At 45.6% G+C, this 18,169-nt stretch overlaps 1 protein-coding gene across 1 annotated transcript; it reads left to right on the forward strand.

Moving 5' to 3' along the window:
- The first annotated feature begins 627 nt into the window (after positions 1–627).
- On the forward strand, positions 628–16,949 carry LOC311111431 (docking protein 4-like). The gene is made up of 8 exons (XM_084154146.1): positions 628–711; positions 8,459–8,566; positions 9,167–9,281; positions 9,398–9,517; positions 15,038–15,227; positions 15,841–15,979; positions 16,075–16,189; positions 16,388–16,949. The coding sequence occupies exons 1-8, from the start codon at positions 646–648 to the stop codon at positions 16,528–16,530; spliced, it is 996 nt and encodes a 331-aa protein (XP_084010272.1). The 5' UTR covers positions 628–645; the 3' UTR covers positions 16,531–16,949.
- The last annotated feature ends 1,220 nt before the right edge of the window (positions 16,950–18,169 follow it).

Genomic DNA, 18,169 nt, shown 5'->3' on the forward strand with positions numbered 1-18,169 from the left:
AACATTCTTTTGATTTCAGTTGTTATTGAAGTAGTCTGCTTTGGTTTACAGCTGTCTTGCTTAACTTAAAATGAGTTTCTCCTCATTACTCTGATGTTTTCTTCTTGCTTGACTGGGAAGGAGGGTCTCCAGAAGAACCTCTGTTTCCAAGCCAATTCTAATGGAAGTTCCAGTAACTCCAAGACAGAGGCTGTGCTGTACACTATACATAATGATGTGTCACAGAAGCCATGCTACCAACTTGCCCTCAATAATGGTGTCTGCCAAAGCAATGAATAATGGAGGATAATGTTCCGTGTGTCTGCAAGCCACCACCATTCTCTCCTGCCACTTTAATGAATAATATATCCCCTGTTTCTTCTCCTCTCTCTCTCCTTCTCTCTTTCTTTAGGGACTGCAACGAAGGGATGAGGGGACAACGAGATGCGATAGAGGAGTGAGGGCGGTCTGAGGGCAACAGGATCTGAAAAGGAAGGCTTGGCTGATATAGAGGAGGGAGAAGGTAACCCCAGGACTTAAGAGGGGAAGAGGGGTGGGGGGGTGGGGGGAAAGGAAGGCGGAGGGCTAGGTGCAGGGCTGGACTGCAGCACTGAAGGACTGGATGCTAGCCTCAGTAGGCCCCAGCAGGTCCCAGCTCCCACAGAGATGGCCTCCAACTTCAACGACATCGTCAAGCAGGGATACGTCCGCATGCGCAGCAGGAAACTGGGGGTGAGTGGAGCCCCAAACTGAACTGGGGGTCTTTGGGGGGTCTCCGTCCTTAGCGAGGGGGTTGTGTGTGTGTGTGTGCTTGTCTGATTGTGTACTTGTGTGTGCTTTTGCATGTCTGCCCAAGGGAAGATAAAGATACTTTTTTAAACAAAACAAAAGATGATGCAAAACAACTGTCTGTATCTCATGAAAGAGAAAATAAAACAAGGAAGTGATGGAGGATAACGGCCTGGTTGTGGTGACATACAGTTTGTTGGTTGATTTATTCATTGATTTTCTCTTCACCTCTGTTTCAATCTATGAATATGAACATGAAGTATGCATATCAGTATGGTAATTCACATGAGTCAGAACTGAATGACGTACATGTGGTTGTTGGAATTAATCTATTGGGGATGAGTCAGATGAATTATATGTCAATGAACACAAATGAAATGTTTTAATTATACACTTATGAATATTAGTCAGTATGGCACAAACTGCCTGACATTTTAGCCTCCAGTCATAATAACGACTGCCAAGCACAATTTATCTGCTTTAGTTTTAACGATTCTCCGAGAAACTGTACAGGACTTTCAATGGTTTCAATAATGACATTTTTTATTTATTCAGATAAAATTATCCTTAAATGGATCGTTTTGGTTTCCCTCATTTCGCGGTATTGTTTTGTCTGTGTTGGCGTGAAGCCAGACTGAGGTGTGTCCTCACACAGAGGTCAAGTCCTTATCAGAAGGAGACTGATAGCACAGAGGCGGAGTGAGTGTGACACGTCGTGTGTCAGTGGAATAATTAACTGGCTTCAACCTGTTCTGTGAGAAAATGCCTTTATTAGACGAGGAAGGTATACTGTCTGGTGAGGACACAGCCTGGTAAAAGAAGGGTTAGATTTGTATGGCAAGGCTCATGATCTTCGTCATTTTCCCCATAGAACCATTTTTGGTTCCAGGTAGAACCCTTTAGTGGTAAACAATATTCTACTTAGAACCTTTTAGTGGTGAAAGGGTTCACTTGGAACCAAAAACAGTATTAGGCTAGTAGTTTGTGCAGTAGTAGTTTAATCCTGTGGTTGTGTTTCTGTGCTCAGGGGTAAATATACAGGCTTAGTGTCAGTGTGGTGTGGCAGTCCTCTGATGCACAGACTCAGTTACAGACACGGTAGCTCTAAAGAGAGATTACCCATGTCTGTATCTCTCTACCTACCCAGAGGAGAGAGTGGACTTACAGCTGTGCTCCCCCTCTAGGCTGGATTTGATATGCTACACACACACACACACACACTCAAACACACACACACAAATACACACACACACAACACACACAAACTGGTTTCTCTCTCAGCTGGTTCTGGCCCAGTATCTCTTATTGTGGTGTGCATACATGTTGATGATGCCTTGGGGCCTTGTTGGAGAGTCCCAAAGAGACCATCAGACTAACCCCTCTCTTCTATCCCCTAACCATATCTATCATTCTACCACCTCTTCCACCCACATATAATCCCTTCTTCAGCATCCCCCAGCCCTGCTAACCCTGTACAATGAACCTCATACCTCCCTCCAGCACTTTCTATCTCTGTCTCATGGCATGAAGTCTCTTCTGTTCTCTGACTAATTATTACATGAGGCAGGGTCTTGGGTTTCTGACCTGAGGAGAACACCCCAACAGTAGTTAGGCTTGTCTCTCTCTCTGTCCCTCTCACCTACATTTCTTTCTCCTTCATGCCTCTGTGGGGGAGTCGCTAGGAAGTGTGCACTCAGCAGGATTGTGGTTACTGTGGTAGTGTGGGGGTTGTGACACATACCTCCCCGGGGAAGGCAAGCAGTGGATTACCTGAGTTTGGTTTACACCCTCTCTCTCTCTGTCTGTCTGTCTCTCTCTTGCTCTCTCTCTCTCTCTTTCTCTCTCTCTCTATCTTGCTCTCTCTCTCTGTCTGTCTGTCTCTCTCTTGCTCTCTCTCTCTCTCTCTCTCTCTCTGGAATCTTGTCACTGCATGTTTTTTCATGGCTTATTTTCTCCTCCTTCATTTCTGCTTGTATCTCTTTTGTTCTTCTTTCTTTTTTACCAATCATCATCTCTCCCTGTTTTCTTCTCCTTCTCTCTGCCTCTCCTTACAGTGAGCACACAAAGTGAAATCAGAGGCCTTCACTCTGTCATTGTTTAGCAAATGTAACTTCCTAATTGTAAGTCGATTTTCCCCTCCAGCTGTTCTATATTATGACTGTGCACAGAATAACAACACAATGTCATAAACTCCCGCTTATGTGGCGCTAATGCTATTACAGCCGTATTCCTGCTTATCCTCCAGTTCTGCCATGTCATGTGTGAGTCCGCATTAGCAGTTGAAACAAAGCCTGTGTTCTGTTAGCTGTTTTAACGCTAGCTTCAGAGGACAGCCGCCCCAACTGGCCATTTCTCTCTGACACCACAGCTAGCCTGATTAAAGACTTCTGAAGACTATGGTCCAGTTGGTGCTCTGGCTTTCATCTCTGAAACAATTCCCTGCTATTGTTTTTGTAGTTTATATTTTATAAAGCCCTGTGGTTTTGGGGGAGAACATTCCTCTCTGTGTTTGCTGAATGTTCCTCTGTGTGTCAGTGAGCGTGGTAAAGGGCTGTGATTGACAGCTGAGGGTCCCATAGGAGGTAGAGCTGGACCTGGGTGTGATAGTCTAGCACCCAGAAGCTGTCTAATAGCTGTCTGCTGCAGCCTGTCTGCTTTCTGACGCTTATCTTCTCACTACACTACTATCATATGTGCATACCAAAAGACATGTAAGCATACCACATGCATACGGAAAGGAATGTAAGCATACCACATGCATACCAAAAGACATGTAAGCATACCACATGCATACCAAAAGGAATGTAAGCATACCACATGCATACCAAAAGGAATGTAAGCACACCACATGCCTACACAGATTCAAGCTATGAAAATATATACACACACACCCTAAAAAAGCAAACGTGCACGAATTCACACATACTCTAGTCTAAACACTGTGTATGAACACAAAATGTATCATTGTGCCCCTGTCCACTTCTCTTATCACATACGAGCACACTCTGTCTGCACAGACCAGAACAAGCACTCAAACACATCAAATGTGTACCCAGACAGTCACCTTCCTCTCCTGCCAAAACCATGCCAGTCTACTGCCACTCTGGCCTTCTAAGGCTGGACAGCTGGCCTCGCCATCTCTGTCTCTCCTCCATAGCCTATCAGAGCTGTTCCGGACCACTGCGCTTCTTTGCTCTGTCCTCCCCCTCCTCTCTCCTTCCCCCCATCCCCTCTTCCTCCTCCCCTCCAGCTCTCACTTTCACTCTCCCCAGAAGACCCTTGACTCCCCCAGTCCTCTGGGCAGGCTAATTAACTCTCTCTCTTTCTCCCTCATCTCCTCACTCTCCCTTTCCCTTTCTAACTCCCCCTCCTGCTGTGTTTCAGTTAAATTGCAGCACCCCAATCAGACTAATAAGAGGCTGTTTAGCATTCTGCTTCCGTTAGCGCTCGGTCCGTAGCGGTAGCGCTGTGCTAGCTGGCCTCTCCTCGCCTCTTCTAGCCTCGGTGGAGGAACGGCCCTAATTGCTTCGCAGCCATCCCACTTGACTGTGCCCTGTTTTATAAGCAGGCCGGAGGAACATCATAAGACACTTTACTGGGGAATCAACCAATTAGACGAGCCAAGGTTGATCAGGGAGGATGGAGAAGGTCTGAGGAGATGTGGTTTAGATAAACACAATGTCAGCGAGGACGTGTTAAATGTTTAATCCCACCTGAAGAGAGAGAGGGCTGATTGAACTGACTGACTGACTCAGACAGGGCAGAACCTTCTGGAATAACAGCTTGTCCTGATCTCTCCTTGTTTTGACCTACCACCGTGTGTCTAGTCTAGGAATGTCAGAATGATCATGTGCCTTTCCATTATATAAACAGAGCCGACTGTATGATGCGTAGATTGCCTCTAGCTAGATATTACACTGACACGAGACGGATTCGTGGTTTTGTTTCCTCACCACTTGTAACTGGCAGCGGTTGGGAAAAATTGCCAGCGAAACCTCAAAACGTTGTTTTCTCAAGTTCAGACAATCCTAATGGAGTTAGGTCAAACTACTGTTTTGATGGGAGGGAGAATGGAGTTGAAAATAACAAGCATCAGAAATCAAATGGACTCCCTTCACCTCACAATCCCCCTGCCTCTCTGAGACTGTTCCCACAGCTACAGTGACAGATCTAGCTCTCTCTTCTATCTCTCTCCTCTATTCCTGTTTCTCTCCTTTTTCATCCCCCATTTTTATTTCTCTACCTGAGCCAGCCCCCTGAGGAGCCAGTCATTTTGAGCTTCCAATGGGATCAGCTTAGAAAGATTGGATGGTGACTCATGTTTCCCCTTCAGATTTCTAGGTGAATAGATTTGGAATAAGATGGTGCCAATCATTCCCATTCATTTTCTATTCAGACCTGCACATTTCTCATATTCTGAACCACACAGCCTGTGTGTGTGTGTGTGTGTGTGTGTGTGTGTGTGTGTATTTTGGTGCCTGTGTGTGTTGTCCTGATTTTGTGTGTTGTCTCTGTTTGTGATAGTTAACCTCATTTTGTGTGTTGTCCTGTGTGTTTGTGTTGTCCTTTGTGTGTGTGTGTGTGTGTGTGTGTGTGTGTGTGTGTGTGTGTGTGTGTGTGTGTGTGTGTGTGTGTGTGTGTGTGTGTGTGTGTGTGTGTGTGTGTGTGTGTGTGTGTGTGTGTGCTGTATAATACGCTGGATATCAGCGTGGTGTCAACCTGTTAGCGTTATTAGCCGATTAATCCTGGGACCAGGCTGGGGTGGGGCTTGTCCAAACTGGGCTGCTGTGACAGGCAGGATCTCCTGGGAGCTAGGGGGATTAATGTAGGCTAACCGCCTCTGGCTCCTTCTGGGGCAGCAGGGAGCCCGGGATGGGCAGGAGAACCAGTGTGGAACCAATTATACTGAGGAGGGCAATCTGAGTGCAGTAGCAAAACCACTGACCAGGGAAGATACATTAGTGGTGCAGGATGTAGTACACGTGTGTGGGTCTGTGTGTAATGTATTTACACACTACACTGTATGTGGAGTCTTGTGTTCCCGTCAGTGTGTCTAAAGAAGAGCTCAGATATCACTCTCTGAAAGGGTTCTTAAAGGGATGTAATGGCTATGATATTGATCATTGATAACCCTTATGAATGCTGAGCCCACTTTCGGTAAGTGTGTGACTTGACTTTTCACATTCTCTTATCGGCCACACTGGGGAGATCAATAGTTCCTTACTCATGCCCTACTAATGCAAGGTTCTCTAGCTCTCACTCATTCACCCACTCACTCACTCACTCACTCAGCCCACGCCTCCCGGCCTGTTTACAGGGGATTAGCTCCACCTCAGGGGAGAGAGCCATGCAAACAAGGAATCCATGTCTACCTGCCTGGAATATCAATTGCAACCTACAAAATACTGCCTTTTCACTGTTCAGAAATGGCATGGGAGCAGGGACATTTGGAATACAATGGGAGACCATCTCCACAAATCTCATTGTTACAGGCACCTTTGCTTTCAACAGATAAAGGTGGGGACAAAATGTATTTCTCTCTCTCTCTCTCTCTCTCTCTCTCTCTCTCTCTCTCTCTCTCTCTCTCTCTCTCTCTCTCTCTCTCTCTCTCTCTCTCTCTCTCTCTCTCTCTCTCTCTCTCTCTCTCTCTCTCTCTCTCTCTCTCTCTCTCTCTCTCTCTCTCTCTCTCTCTCTCTCTCTCTCTCTCTCTCTCTCTCTCTCTCTCTCTGTCTGTTTGTCAGTGGTGGCCAGAGTAATTCTCCCTATAGGTGCTGTCAGGACCTGTGCTTTTTGACTTGGCTGGGTGGCTGGGTCAGTCTGTTTAAAATGCATTAGGCCTGGGTCGACAGGGCAGGGAGCATCGCTCCTCTCTTCTGGGGGACAAAGACCCTTGAAATTGGTGACAGCATAGGTGGATAAGGTGGCTGGCCTGTGCCCTTGGGTTTGCTGTGTTCAGTCAGAGGTGGTGGAGGAGGAGGGTGGCGTGTGTGTGTGTGTGTGTCTAGATGGGCTGTTCCTGCTGCTGAACACATAGTAAAAGCAGTAGAGGTGACATGATCAGAGAGACACTGAAATTGATTTTTGATTGCTTCAAAGTATATTTTTGGGAGAAAGGTAGGCTAATACATGACTATTCAGTCTAGTTCTGAACGATGTGACGTCCATCACTTCCTCATATTTAATGAACCAATGTACCTCATACCAAGGTATCAGAGCAGAATTTACTGCTCCCACTCCTCTCTATCTCTCCCTCTTTCCCTGTCTACCATATCCTCTGTTTCTCTCTCCCTTTCTTTTTTCGTCTAACCCTCTCTGTTACTGCTCCTCCACCCACTAGCTTAATTACCAGGCTTCACAGTGAGTTTGTCTGGCAAGGCCTGATTGCTCTGAATGCTGGAGCTGAGGGAGGAGAGGAAGGGGGGAGGGGGAGAACGGAGGGGGGCACGATAGTAGACCACAGCTCCAATGAAGAACTGAGCCAATTGGTTTGGAATAGCATTGTGGAGAACCAGGAGCTAGATGGCAGATACACAGAGGTCAATCTCCATTGAACAGCTTAATATCGTTGAGACATAATGGACTGGTGAGCACCAGCTCTCACCACGCCGTCAGCTATGCCGCTGAAGGTAGCATTTTCATCCCGCTGACACACCAGGAGCAGACAGACAAACAGCAATAGAGCAGCCAAGGTAGTCTCTTTAAAGGCTTCCTCTCTCCTCAAGGTTCAAATTCACTGCACCAATTAAAAACGCCACATCAGAGCAACGCTTTTTCCGTTCACCATGTCTCCATTTGAGCATGCTCACATTATGGGGTGCCTTTGTTGATGGCACTCTTGTTTAATCTCTCGATAAACACAATTGCATATTTAATTGGTCTTGTTATCTCTGTCACAGTGACACCGGTGTTTGTCTGTGAACAGCAGTGAGACATTGTCACTCAGTTTGGGGTCTTTATATTCATTATAACTGAGTCAGTGCGCTAAGGGGATTCACTGTCCCAGGCTCTGTGGCCCCTAGCTAATAAACAGGGGTGTGATAATGGGTTAGGGAAAGAGGAATGTGAGGATTGGTTTAGGGATGGCTGGCCCTGGCCGCTCCGTACTGTACTGTACAGGTCCTGAGGTTGCCCTGGCAACAGGAGGTTTGCTTCAGAAGGACAGTGGAACATCAATAAAATAAAGGCCCTGCCTTTTATAACAGAGATAAGGGGGATAAATGCAGCTAAAGCAATAGCTCTCTTATTGATGTGTGTGTGTGTGTGTGTGTTTTTCTCTGTGTGCCTGTTCGCATTACTGCGATGGATTTCTCATTATTCCGTCAGGAGAGTTTGTGTCTTCTGTCTGCCTCTTAACTCAATATCATATGCATAATAGAATTGTCTTGCATATATAATGTTTGACTGATGACATGGACCCGGCGCACTCCTTCTTATTTTCTGCCTGTCTCTTTCTCTCTTGTTCTCTCTGTCTCTCTCTGTCACTCATTGCTAATCACTAAATGCTATTTGATTTTCTTATAATGCTTCCTGGTTTATTGATCAGGTAAACCAGAGGCAACCATTGTTTGCCTGCTCTTGATAGCAAAAGAGTGTAAATCATTATGCTTGAATGGGGTGGATATGTTAACATTGACTTGCTGTTGGGTGGCTGGTTGCAGTATGTTAACTGACTGTTGTTTTTGTGTTGCAGATTTACCGTCGCTGCTGGCTGGTGTTTAAGAAGTCGTCCAGTAAAGGACCACGCAGACTGGAGAAGTACACTGATGAGAAGTCAGCTTACATCAGAGTCTGTCCTAAGGTACCCCCCGAGAGTGCTGCATGATAAGTCACGTTTCAATTGGCAAATGTCAGTTTGAAGGATGATGTCTTTGTGTGGTGCGTATGGTATTACTGTGAGTGGGTGATATATCTGAGGCTGTATAAGTGTGTGTGTGTGTGTGTGTGTGTGTGTGTGTGTGTGTGTGTGTGTGTGTGTGTGTGTGTGTGTGTGTGTGGCATTAGAAAGTCAGTCATTCAGTCAGTCTGTTCTCTGAGCCCCCCTGTGCAGCTGCAGGGTGCAAACGTGCGTGTCTGGAGGGATCAATACACACACACACACACACACACACACACAGGAGGCTGAAGGAGATGAGAGTAACACAGACGTTGCTCACATCAAAGCCAGCCTCCCACTCCCAGCCAGAAACCAGGCCTCTCTGAAGTGTCTGAGGATGGGGTGACCTCCAAAACATCCCGCCCCCCACTACACCTGGCTACAACACTCCCTCTTCCTCTCCTTTCTCTCTGAAAACTGAATCCGACCAACCGGCAGCACATCATACAGTATTTAGACAGCTTGTCTGACACTTTCAACCTCTCTCCATGTTTGTCTGACCTCTTGACCTCTCATGTTGCCTAGGTGACAGAGATCAGCAATGTGAAGAATGTAACAAGGCTCCCAAGGGACACCAAGCGCCAGGCGGTAGCCATCGTCTTTACCGATGACACCTCGCGCACGTTCACCTGTGACTCAGGTACTCCACACCACACCTACTGTATTGCAATAGATGTTTTCTCACAGTGCACAATCCTCTATGATGTTTCCTATTTTATGACGTCGTTCTCTGCATCCCCATTGGTCTAAACTCAGAGCTAGAAGCAGAGGAGTGGTTCAAAACCCTGTCAATCGAATGCCTGGGGACCCGCCTCAATGACATCAGTCTAGGAGAGCCGGACCTGCTGGCGGCAGGTGTTCAGTGTGAACATACAGGTGAGTGTCTGTCTCACTAGCACCATGACACAGTCCTGCTCCACTTTGCTTTACTTTGTTTGCTCAGAGTCTTTGTGCAATAATTTCCTACAATCGACAAACACTTCTGGATCATGAATCGGAAGCTACACACTTATCTCTCAGCCTTCCAGATCTGGAATACTACATTCATCCTTTGTTCCCCACACGGGCTTACCTGTTGCTGCTGACAGAGATGACCAAAGGCAATGCCAGTGACGAAGAAGAGGAATGGGGACTCCAAGCTAGGCTGAAAAGATGGGCTACACAGCCTCCTCTTCGTAGTATCCTGATGGCTAATGTCCTATTGCTGGAAAATAAACTTTGAACTCAGAGCAAGGCTTCAATCACAGAGGGACATCAGGGAATGCTGTCTTTGTCTTGACAGAGACATCCCACTGGGCACACCACGTCATTTCAACGTGGACATTTGTGTAATATATGGTTGAGACATTGATCAATGAGATTTCAACCTTTATTCACCAACTCAAAAAGACAGCCAGAAGGTTGTTGGATTCCCAATAAGTTATCACTATGCTTTCAACCATCTAAAAGCACAACCAAATTCCAATGAAAAACAACAATGTCTGATTTAGGTTTAGTTGTCATCTAAATGTGTTATCGCTGCGCTTTCAACCGTTTAAAAGCACAACAAAGTTCAAATGGGAATACAATGGCAGATATTTTGTATTTATACAACAACTTAATGTGTTATCACTGTGCTTCATCTAACAGCACAACCAAATGACCTGGATTGCAGTTGAGATTACATTAAAAGTACATAGTGCAAGTGATCAATGGCATTTGAGAATCTGTGCAGATGATTACAGCAATTGTGAAATCTCTACAGACCTTGCAACCTTTGCATGCTGTCTTGAACATGCACACTTTCTATGATTACATAAGAAGACATTTATAGTTACAGTAACCTCAGAATGTGGCCATGATGTGTTAGTCATTTTAAGGTTGAATAACTACTGTTACATACATTTGTAAGATAGCCTTAACTTTAGGCTATTTACTGTATTACAAAAATATTATTGAATTGTGTTTTGTTGACAATGTAACAAAATATAAACATTTGAAGGATATCTAATGCTTGGATAGTTTCATCTGAGCCACTGGCTTAATCCTATTCTTTAACTTTTATTTTTGGTTTAGTTGGAGATGTGAATCCAACATATAATTTGTTAACTTGTTGACAAGTTAATAGGCTATTTACTCTATTGCAAAAGGGATTTTGTATTGTGTTTGGTTGTCAACAAATTCCAGTTTGTCTACAAATTTATCATGTATATGTTGGATCCACATCTCCATCTCAACCAAGAATCAAAGTTAAAGAATAGGACTAAATCAAATCAAACTTTATTTAAAGTGCATTTAAAGTTTATTTTGATTTAGTCCTAATTCTTTAACTCAGATTTTGGTTGAGATGGAGATGTGAATCCAACGTATGGATTTAAAGCCATACTAAGTCAGTTGCACAAATGGAACTATCCAAGCAGAAGATACATCTCCTGCAAATGTTGATATTTGGTTGCGTTGACAACCAAACACAATTCAATATCCAGTTTGTCTACAAATTAATAATTTATATGTTGGATTCACGTCTCCATCTTAAACAAAAATCTAAGTTAAAGAATAGGACTAAATCTAATATAATCAAACTTTAAATGTACTTTAATTTGACTTACTCCTATTCTTTAACTTAGATTTTTGGTTGAGATGGAGATGTGAATACAACATATTAATGATTAAGTTGGAGATTACATTTGAATTCAACCAAAGCTTGAAACACTAGGTCTAGATTATATGTATTGTCTACTTTTAGTTTAACCGTGGCTTGAGTTGAAACAATAGTGGGTGATGACTTTGCAAATGCTATATAGTCCTAAATAGTATAATTGATATATGATTTATAAAATATGGTTACATTTAATTTGCTCTTTGGAATGATTTCGATAGCAACAGTGAATATATTTAGTAATTAAGAGGTCTCTTGATTATCATTGCCATGATAGCACATTGGTAGTAGTTAGTAAAAAATGTAAAAGCTAAGCAGGCCAGGGCTTGGTTAAAACTCTGGATGGGAGACCAAATGAATAGCTGTAGATCAACTCTCCAGTAGGAGGTGCTGCCCAGCCTATAGTTGTATTTATATACATAAAACGTTGAAAATCAGACTTTGTTTCAAAGGTACAAATTCAACATATTTTATACACAGTTTGTCTATGTTGAAAATTGGTTACAATAATGGCATAATCCTGTGGTTGAAATTTCACACTCAAAACAACAGTTTACATTAGCTGGGTTTCCATCTAATTGGCGTCAGAATTTCATGTGAATATAAAAAAATCTGCATAAAAACAATATGCGCAATTTCCCACCAAAGATGTTTCCATCAAATGGACATAAAAATTACCGTTACAAGTTAAATGGGTTTCCATCGCATTTTCAACTCTGCTGATGGTTTTGCCACAAAAAATGTTGCATTATAGGCTATAGCAAATGTGCCCAGTCTGGTCTTGGCACGTGCGCCCTGTCGTGACATTCTTTATCCGACATGTACTTTACTAATATTAAAAGATTGGATGGAAACCTGGTTATTGATCATTGTTTTCAAATCCAATGTATTTTCCACGTAGATTCCACGTCACAATACATTGACAAATTACGTTGAAACAACATTGATTCAACCAGTTTGTGCCCAGTGGGATGGTTTATGGACACTCAACTCTGCTATTCAACCAGACGGCTTTTCCATTTTCCGTATGGAACGAACGGCGGCTTCTGGTAAGAGCAGGGGGAGGTGTATGCTTCCTCATCAACAATTCCTGGTTTACCAAAGTTGAAAACTTCTCGTTCACCTGACCTGGAGTTTCTGATGCTAAAATGCCAACCCCACTATATGCCAAGGGAATTCACGTGTGTTATTATTACAGCTGTGTACATAGCGCCACAAGCAAACACCAAGGTGGCACTCAGCAAACTGTACATGAACATTAGCCAGAAAGAATCTTACCTGCAACAGGTAATGGGGATGAAGCACAGTTCCCGCTCAGCCCAGTCAAAACTGTTCGCTGCTCTGGCACCCCAATGGTGGAACAAGCTCCCTCACGACGCTAGGACAGCGGAGTCACTCACCACCTTCCGGAGACACTTGAAACCCCACCTCTTTAAGGAATACCTGGGATAGGATAAAGTAATCCTTCTACCCCCCCTTACCCCACCCCACCAAAAAAATTAATAAACATATTGTAAAGTGGTTATCCCACTGGCTATAAAGTGAATGCACCAATTTGTAAGTCGCTCTGGATAAGAGCGTCTGCTAAATGACATAAATGTAAATGTAAGAATCCTCACACCTGGAAGCAGTCTTTATTGTCATGAGTAATTTTAACCAAGCATGTTTAAAATACAGTATCACCAACATGTTTCCTGCCCCATGAGAGGAAACAACGTGCTGGACCATTTAAATGATATACAAACATCTGTGATGCTTACAAAGCCATCCCCCACCCCCACATCGGCCAATCAGATCATGTACACTACCTGGCCTGCTCGTCGAACATCGCATTCCAAAATCATGGGCATTAATATGGAGTTGGTCCACCCTTTGCTGCTATAACAGGCTCCACTCTTCGGGGAAGGCTTTCCACTAGATGTTGGAACATTGCTGCGAGGACTTGCTTCCATTCAGCCACAAGGACATTAGTGAGGTTGGGCACTGATGTTGGGAGATTAGACCTGGCTCGCAGTCGTCGTTCCAATTAATCCCAAAGGTGTTCGATGGGGTTGAGGTCAGGGCTCTGTGCAGGCCAGTCAAGTTCTTCCACAGCGATCTCGACAAACCATTTCTGTATGGACATCGCTTTGTGCACGGGGGCATTGTCATGCTGAATCAGGAAAGGACTTTCCCCAAACTATTGCCACAAAGTTGGAAGCACAGAATCGTCTAGAATGTCATTGCATGCTGTAGCGTTAAGATTTCCCTTCACTGGAACTAAGGGCTCTAGCCCGAACCATGAAAAACAGCCCCAGACCATTATTCCTCCTCCACCAAACTTTACAGTTGGCCCTATGCATTGGGGCAGGTAGCGTTCTCCTGGCATCTGCCAAACCCAGATTCAACAGTCACAATAAAACTTCAGACATGCCACAACCAAAAACCCTGGATGAACAGAAATATCCATACCATGCTGAGAGCCCGTACTGCAGCATTCAATGTCAGAAGAGCGAACCCAGATGACTCAGTGGCGCGCAATGTGTACAAGACAAACACGTACGAGCGCCACATATCCATTAGTGACGCACAAAGACAATACAGACTCAAACTTGAATTGATGTTCGACAACTCGGACTCACGTCTCATGTGGCAAGGACTACAGACTATCACAGACTACAAAGGCAAATCCAGCTGTGTGGTGCCCACCAAAGCCTCCCTCCCGACGAGCTTAACACATTATATGCTCGCTTTGAGACAGACAATACCAAGCCGTCCAGGAAGACTCTCGCTGCTCCAGACCACAAGGTGATTTTGCTCTCCAAGGCTGACGTAAGGAAAACTCTCAAAAGAGTGAATACTCACAATACGGTGTCCTCAGAGTTTGTGCTGACCAGCTGGCGGGTGTCTTTTCTGACATCTTCAACCTTTATTCCACACCTGCTTCAAGGAGGCCACCATCATCCCATTGCCAAAGAAAAACAAGGTGACATGCCCAAATGACTATCCCTCCGTAGCACTCATGAAGTGCTTCGAGAGGCTGGTCATGGCCCACATCAAGGCCAGCATGGCAGGAACACTGGACCCACTCTAATTTGCCTACCACTCCAACAGAACCATGGAAGATGCCATTTCCATTGCTATTCACACGGACGTAACACATCTGGACAAGAGGAACACCTATGTGAGGATGCTGTTCATTGACTACAGTTCAGCATTCAACACTATAGTTCCCTCCAAACTCGACACCAAGCTCAGAGCCCTGGGTCTGGACACCACTCTCTGCAACTGGATCCTGGACTTCCTGACGGGCAGACCGCAGGCTGTAAGGATAGGCAACAACACCTCCTCCACACAGACTCTTAACACAGGGGCCCCCCAGGGGTGTGTCCTCAGCCTTCTGCTGTACTCCCTGTTCACCCACTTTGTGGCTTTGCATGGCACCAACTCCATCGTCATGTAGTAACCAAAAAGTGTTAAACAAATATATTTTATATTTGAGATTCTTCAAATAGCCACCCTTTGCCTTGATGACAGCTTTGCACATTCTTGGCATTCTCTCAACCAGCTTCACCTGGAATGCTTTTCCAACAGCCTTGAAGGAGTTCCAACATATGCTGAGCACTTGTTGGCTGCTTTTCCTTCACTCTACCATCCGACTCATCCCAAACCATCTCAATTGGGTTGAGGTCGGGGGATTGTGGAGGCCAGGTCATCTGATGCAGCACTCCATCACTCTCCTTCTCTCCTAATAATATCCCTTCCTGTCTCCCTGTCAGAGCGTTTCAATGTGTTCCTACTGCCCTGTCCTAACCTGGACATCTATGGGGAGTGTATGATGCAGATCACCCATGAGAATATCTACCTGTGGGACATCCACAACCCTCGCACCAAACTGGTCACCTGGCCGCTCTGCTCCCTGCGCCGCTACGGAAGAGATGCCACGCGCTTCACCTTCGAGGCTGGACGGTGAGGGAGCGAGGGAGGGAGGGAGGGAGCGAGGGAGCGAGGGAGGGAGGGAGGGAAGGAGGGAGGGGTATGGAGAGTGAGGGATGGGGAGAAGAACGCAAAGCTGCAGAAAAGCAGGACTGTGTAACCAGTTGTCTGTGCCTAGCCCATAGATAGCTTGGTGAAAAACACATACAGACCACACACACGCATGCTCGCACTTGCGCGCGCGCACACACACACACGCAGACGGACAGGAGCCCTGTCCGGCAGAGCCTCATAAAGAGATTGATTTAATAGATTAGAGGAAAGGCGTTCTTATCTCCTCCTGCGCTTTGATAAACTTGAAAAGAAAGGATTCGGTCCACTTGCAGGGTGCCCTCCAAAGGACAAAGATAAGGGTGATGTACTGTCAGTACGGAGAACGTAGTCCCACACTGCCCCCTAGTGGTGGTTAGGATGCATTATTATTGGCTGTCAATTGCTTGAGAACAATTTGTGGTAAATACAGTGTGCCTGCAAAAGGACTGTTTGCAAAAACATATCTATATAGGATGAATTGTTGATATGACCTATATTATGGCCTGTATGCACATGCATGTTGTACTGAGCAGTGTGTGTTGGTGTGTTCCAGGATGTGTGACAGTGGAGAAGGCCTGTACACATTCCAGACGCGGGAGGGAGAGCAGATCTACCAGAGAGTCCACTCCTCCACCCTGGCCATCGCTGAGCAGCACAAGAGAGTTCTGATGGAGATGGAGAAGAACAGCAGAGTAAGGCACAGTTACACACACACACACACACACGCAGTATTCTCCCGGGTGGTTATATAATACTGTGTTTTCTATGTATTTTCTGTCTCTGTCAGTTGTCTAAAGGTTCTGAGACGGGCTCCTACCCCTGTACCCCCACGGCCATCCTGCCCCGCAGTGCCTTCTGGCACCATATCACTGGCACCCAGGGGGGCATGGACCCAGCCCATGGTAAACCACAGCCTAGACTACAATCTCAACCACACAGCACTGGGGCTAGAGTGGGAACATTGGTCTGAATATGGAAAGTGTAAACGTTTGAACATGGGGTCTGGAGTTTAACGAATCATACAGAAGCTTATGGAGTAGGCTGCACCTGTAGACATGACTATTTCTCGTCTGTCTCTTGTGTCTTGTCCTGTCCTGTAGGTGACATGTTTGGTGGTTCTCAGACTGGCGCTGATGCAGACCTGCTCTCCACCCGGCTGCCCTCAGAGCCACGCCACGCTACCATGCCCCTGGCACACAGCCGACACTCCCCCGCCCGCTACCCCACCTACCCCAGCCAGTGATCCCAGGGGTGCATTGCAGACCGCTAGCCTCCTCCACCATACCCCTACTCTGTACCCTGCACTCCTCCCATTCTCCTTTCTCTGCAGTGCTCACCTCGACTCCACGCCCCCTCATCTACCCTCCAGCCAATCAGGGTGGGGTGTGGGGAGTGGGCTCTCCCATGGGGTCATAGGACCTCCCCTAAAGCTGGGAGCTCTGTGAAGCAGGACGTGACAGCACCTCTGGTCTTCTCTCTAGTGGACGAGCCAAAGGCTGGTTACCTGAAGGAACTCCCAGAATCCCTCACTGTGGGGGCAAAGTGCATTGTGCGAGCCAGCAGTGGCTTGTTGCCTCTTAGTGAGCTGACATTGTGTCACGATGCATCTCTCTCTCTCTATGCATGGCCCCGGAGGAGGAAGATGAACAGCTCTGCTGTGGGCATAGAGGACAAACAGGAGGAGGAGGGGTGTGAGCTTTAAGGATGTGATTTAGTGGGTGTCCTCTCTTCTAACCCCTGTGATTTATTAATTTTTCTGACGGGATTCAGTCAGCTCTCCATCACCTCAACTCCCTTCGCAACAGACCTCTACATGTACCTCATGCCAGCTCTTAGCAAAGTTCAATGTTAGGGGCTCAGGACGTCCCCATATAGCTCTTATTTGGGGGCAGAACAGAAGGACCCCTTCCTACCATCCCTGCTCTCCAGCATGATAGTGATTGTGGCTCTCGCTCCAACCCATAACCTCAATCTGACAGACACGTATGTAAGACAAAAGTTTCCTCCCAAGAACTGACCTTGGCTTCCTTCTTCAACTCTGTGTGTGTGTGGGTGGAAGAGGGACTGTCCCTGGACTATCATCCCACCAAACACCTGGTCTAATTCCACAGAGAAACAAAGGACCACTTGTCTTTCATCTTTCTTTTTAAAAAACTTGTAGCAGACATAACAACCTGACTTTGCCTTGTATTCTGTACTGTCTGATAAAGAAAATAGACATAGATTTTTCTGGGAGGATAGAGAGAGGCATGATGAGAGAGAGGGAGGGAGGGAACCGTCGAACCATATGCCTCTGAAGTTGTGACTTTGTTTGTTGTTTTCTCTTGGTTTCCTGCCATTGGGTTGTGAAGCCATCCAGGGCTGTTCATAATATGGTAATGGAACCCTGTCCTCTGTGTGTGTACTGCATGAATGGGATACACAGTTACTGACATTTGGCCACTTTAAAAAATGTTAAGAGAGAATTTAGACATGGTAAATAATAAGCTAGATTTAAAAATGTAGACGTCACAAAGATGTAGCCACTCCCTCAAACCTCATCATTATTATTGTAGAGATCCTTGGTCTGAGGGAGACACCATAGGCTGTGTCATAGTGTGGCTCCTCAGTTAGTTTCCTCATTGAGATTCCTGTCAGGCACAAGTGCATAATGACCTAGTGAAGTTGTGATAATCATTATTAATGTCCTGTGTTTTTAGTTTCACAACATTCTGGTGTGTGGGGTGGTTTACCGCCTGACCAAAATGGTTCTGGACATGTTTGCACTTTTTTTTCTTATTTTTAAATGTGTTTTGATAATTCAGGAGCCATTGCTCTTAATTTGGGTCATGTGAGGGATAAGCACAGATCTAGGGCAGGTTGGTTAGTTACCTGCCTCAGAG

Source organism: Coregonus lavaretus, assembly GCF_964263955.1.
Source record: "Coregonus lavaretus genome assembly, chromosome: 37".
NCBI classification, from domain to species: Eukaryota; Metazoa; Chordata; class Actinopteri; order Salmoniformes; family Salmonidae; genus Coregonus; species Coregonus lavaretus.

What these genes read in the sequence shown, in the direction of transcription:
- LOC311111431 (XM_084154146.1), top strand. Translation starts at nt 646, where the DNA reads ATGGCCTCCAACTTCAACGACATCGTCAAGCAGGGATACGTCCGCATG. An exon ending in TGTTCAGTGTGAACATACAG is followed by an intron (nt 9,518 to 15,037) that starts GTGAGTGTCTGT and finishes TCTCCCTGTCAG; the next exon opens with AGCGTTTCAATGTGTTCCTA. An exon ending in GGGCATGGACCCAGCCCATG is followed by an intron (nt 16,190 to 16,387) that starts GTAAACCACAGC and finishes CCTGTCCTGTAG; the next exon opens with GTGACATGTTTGGTGGTTCT.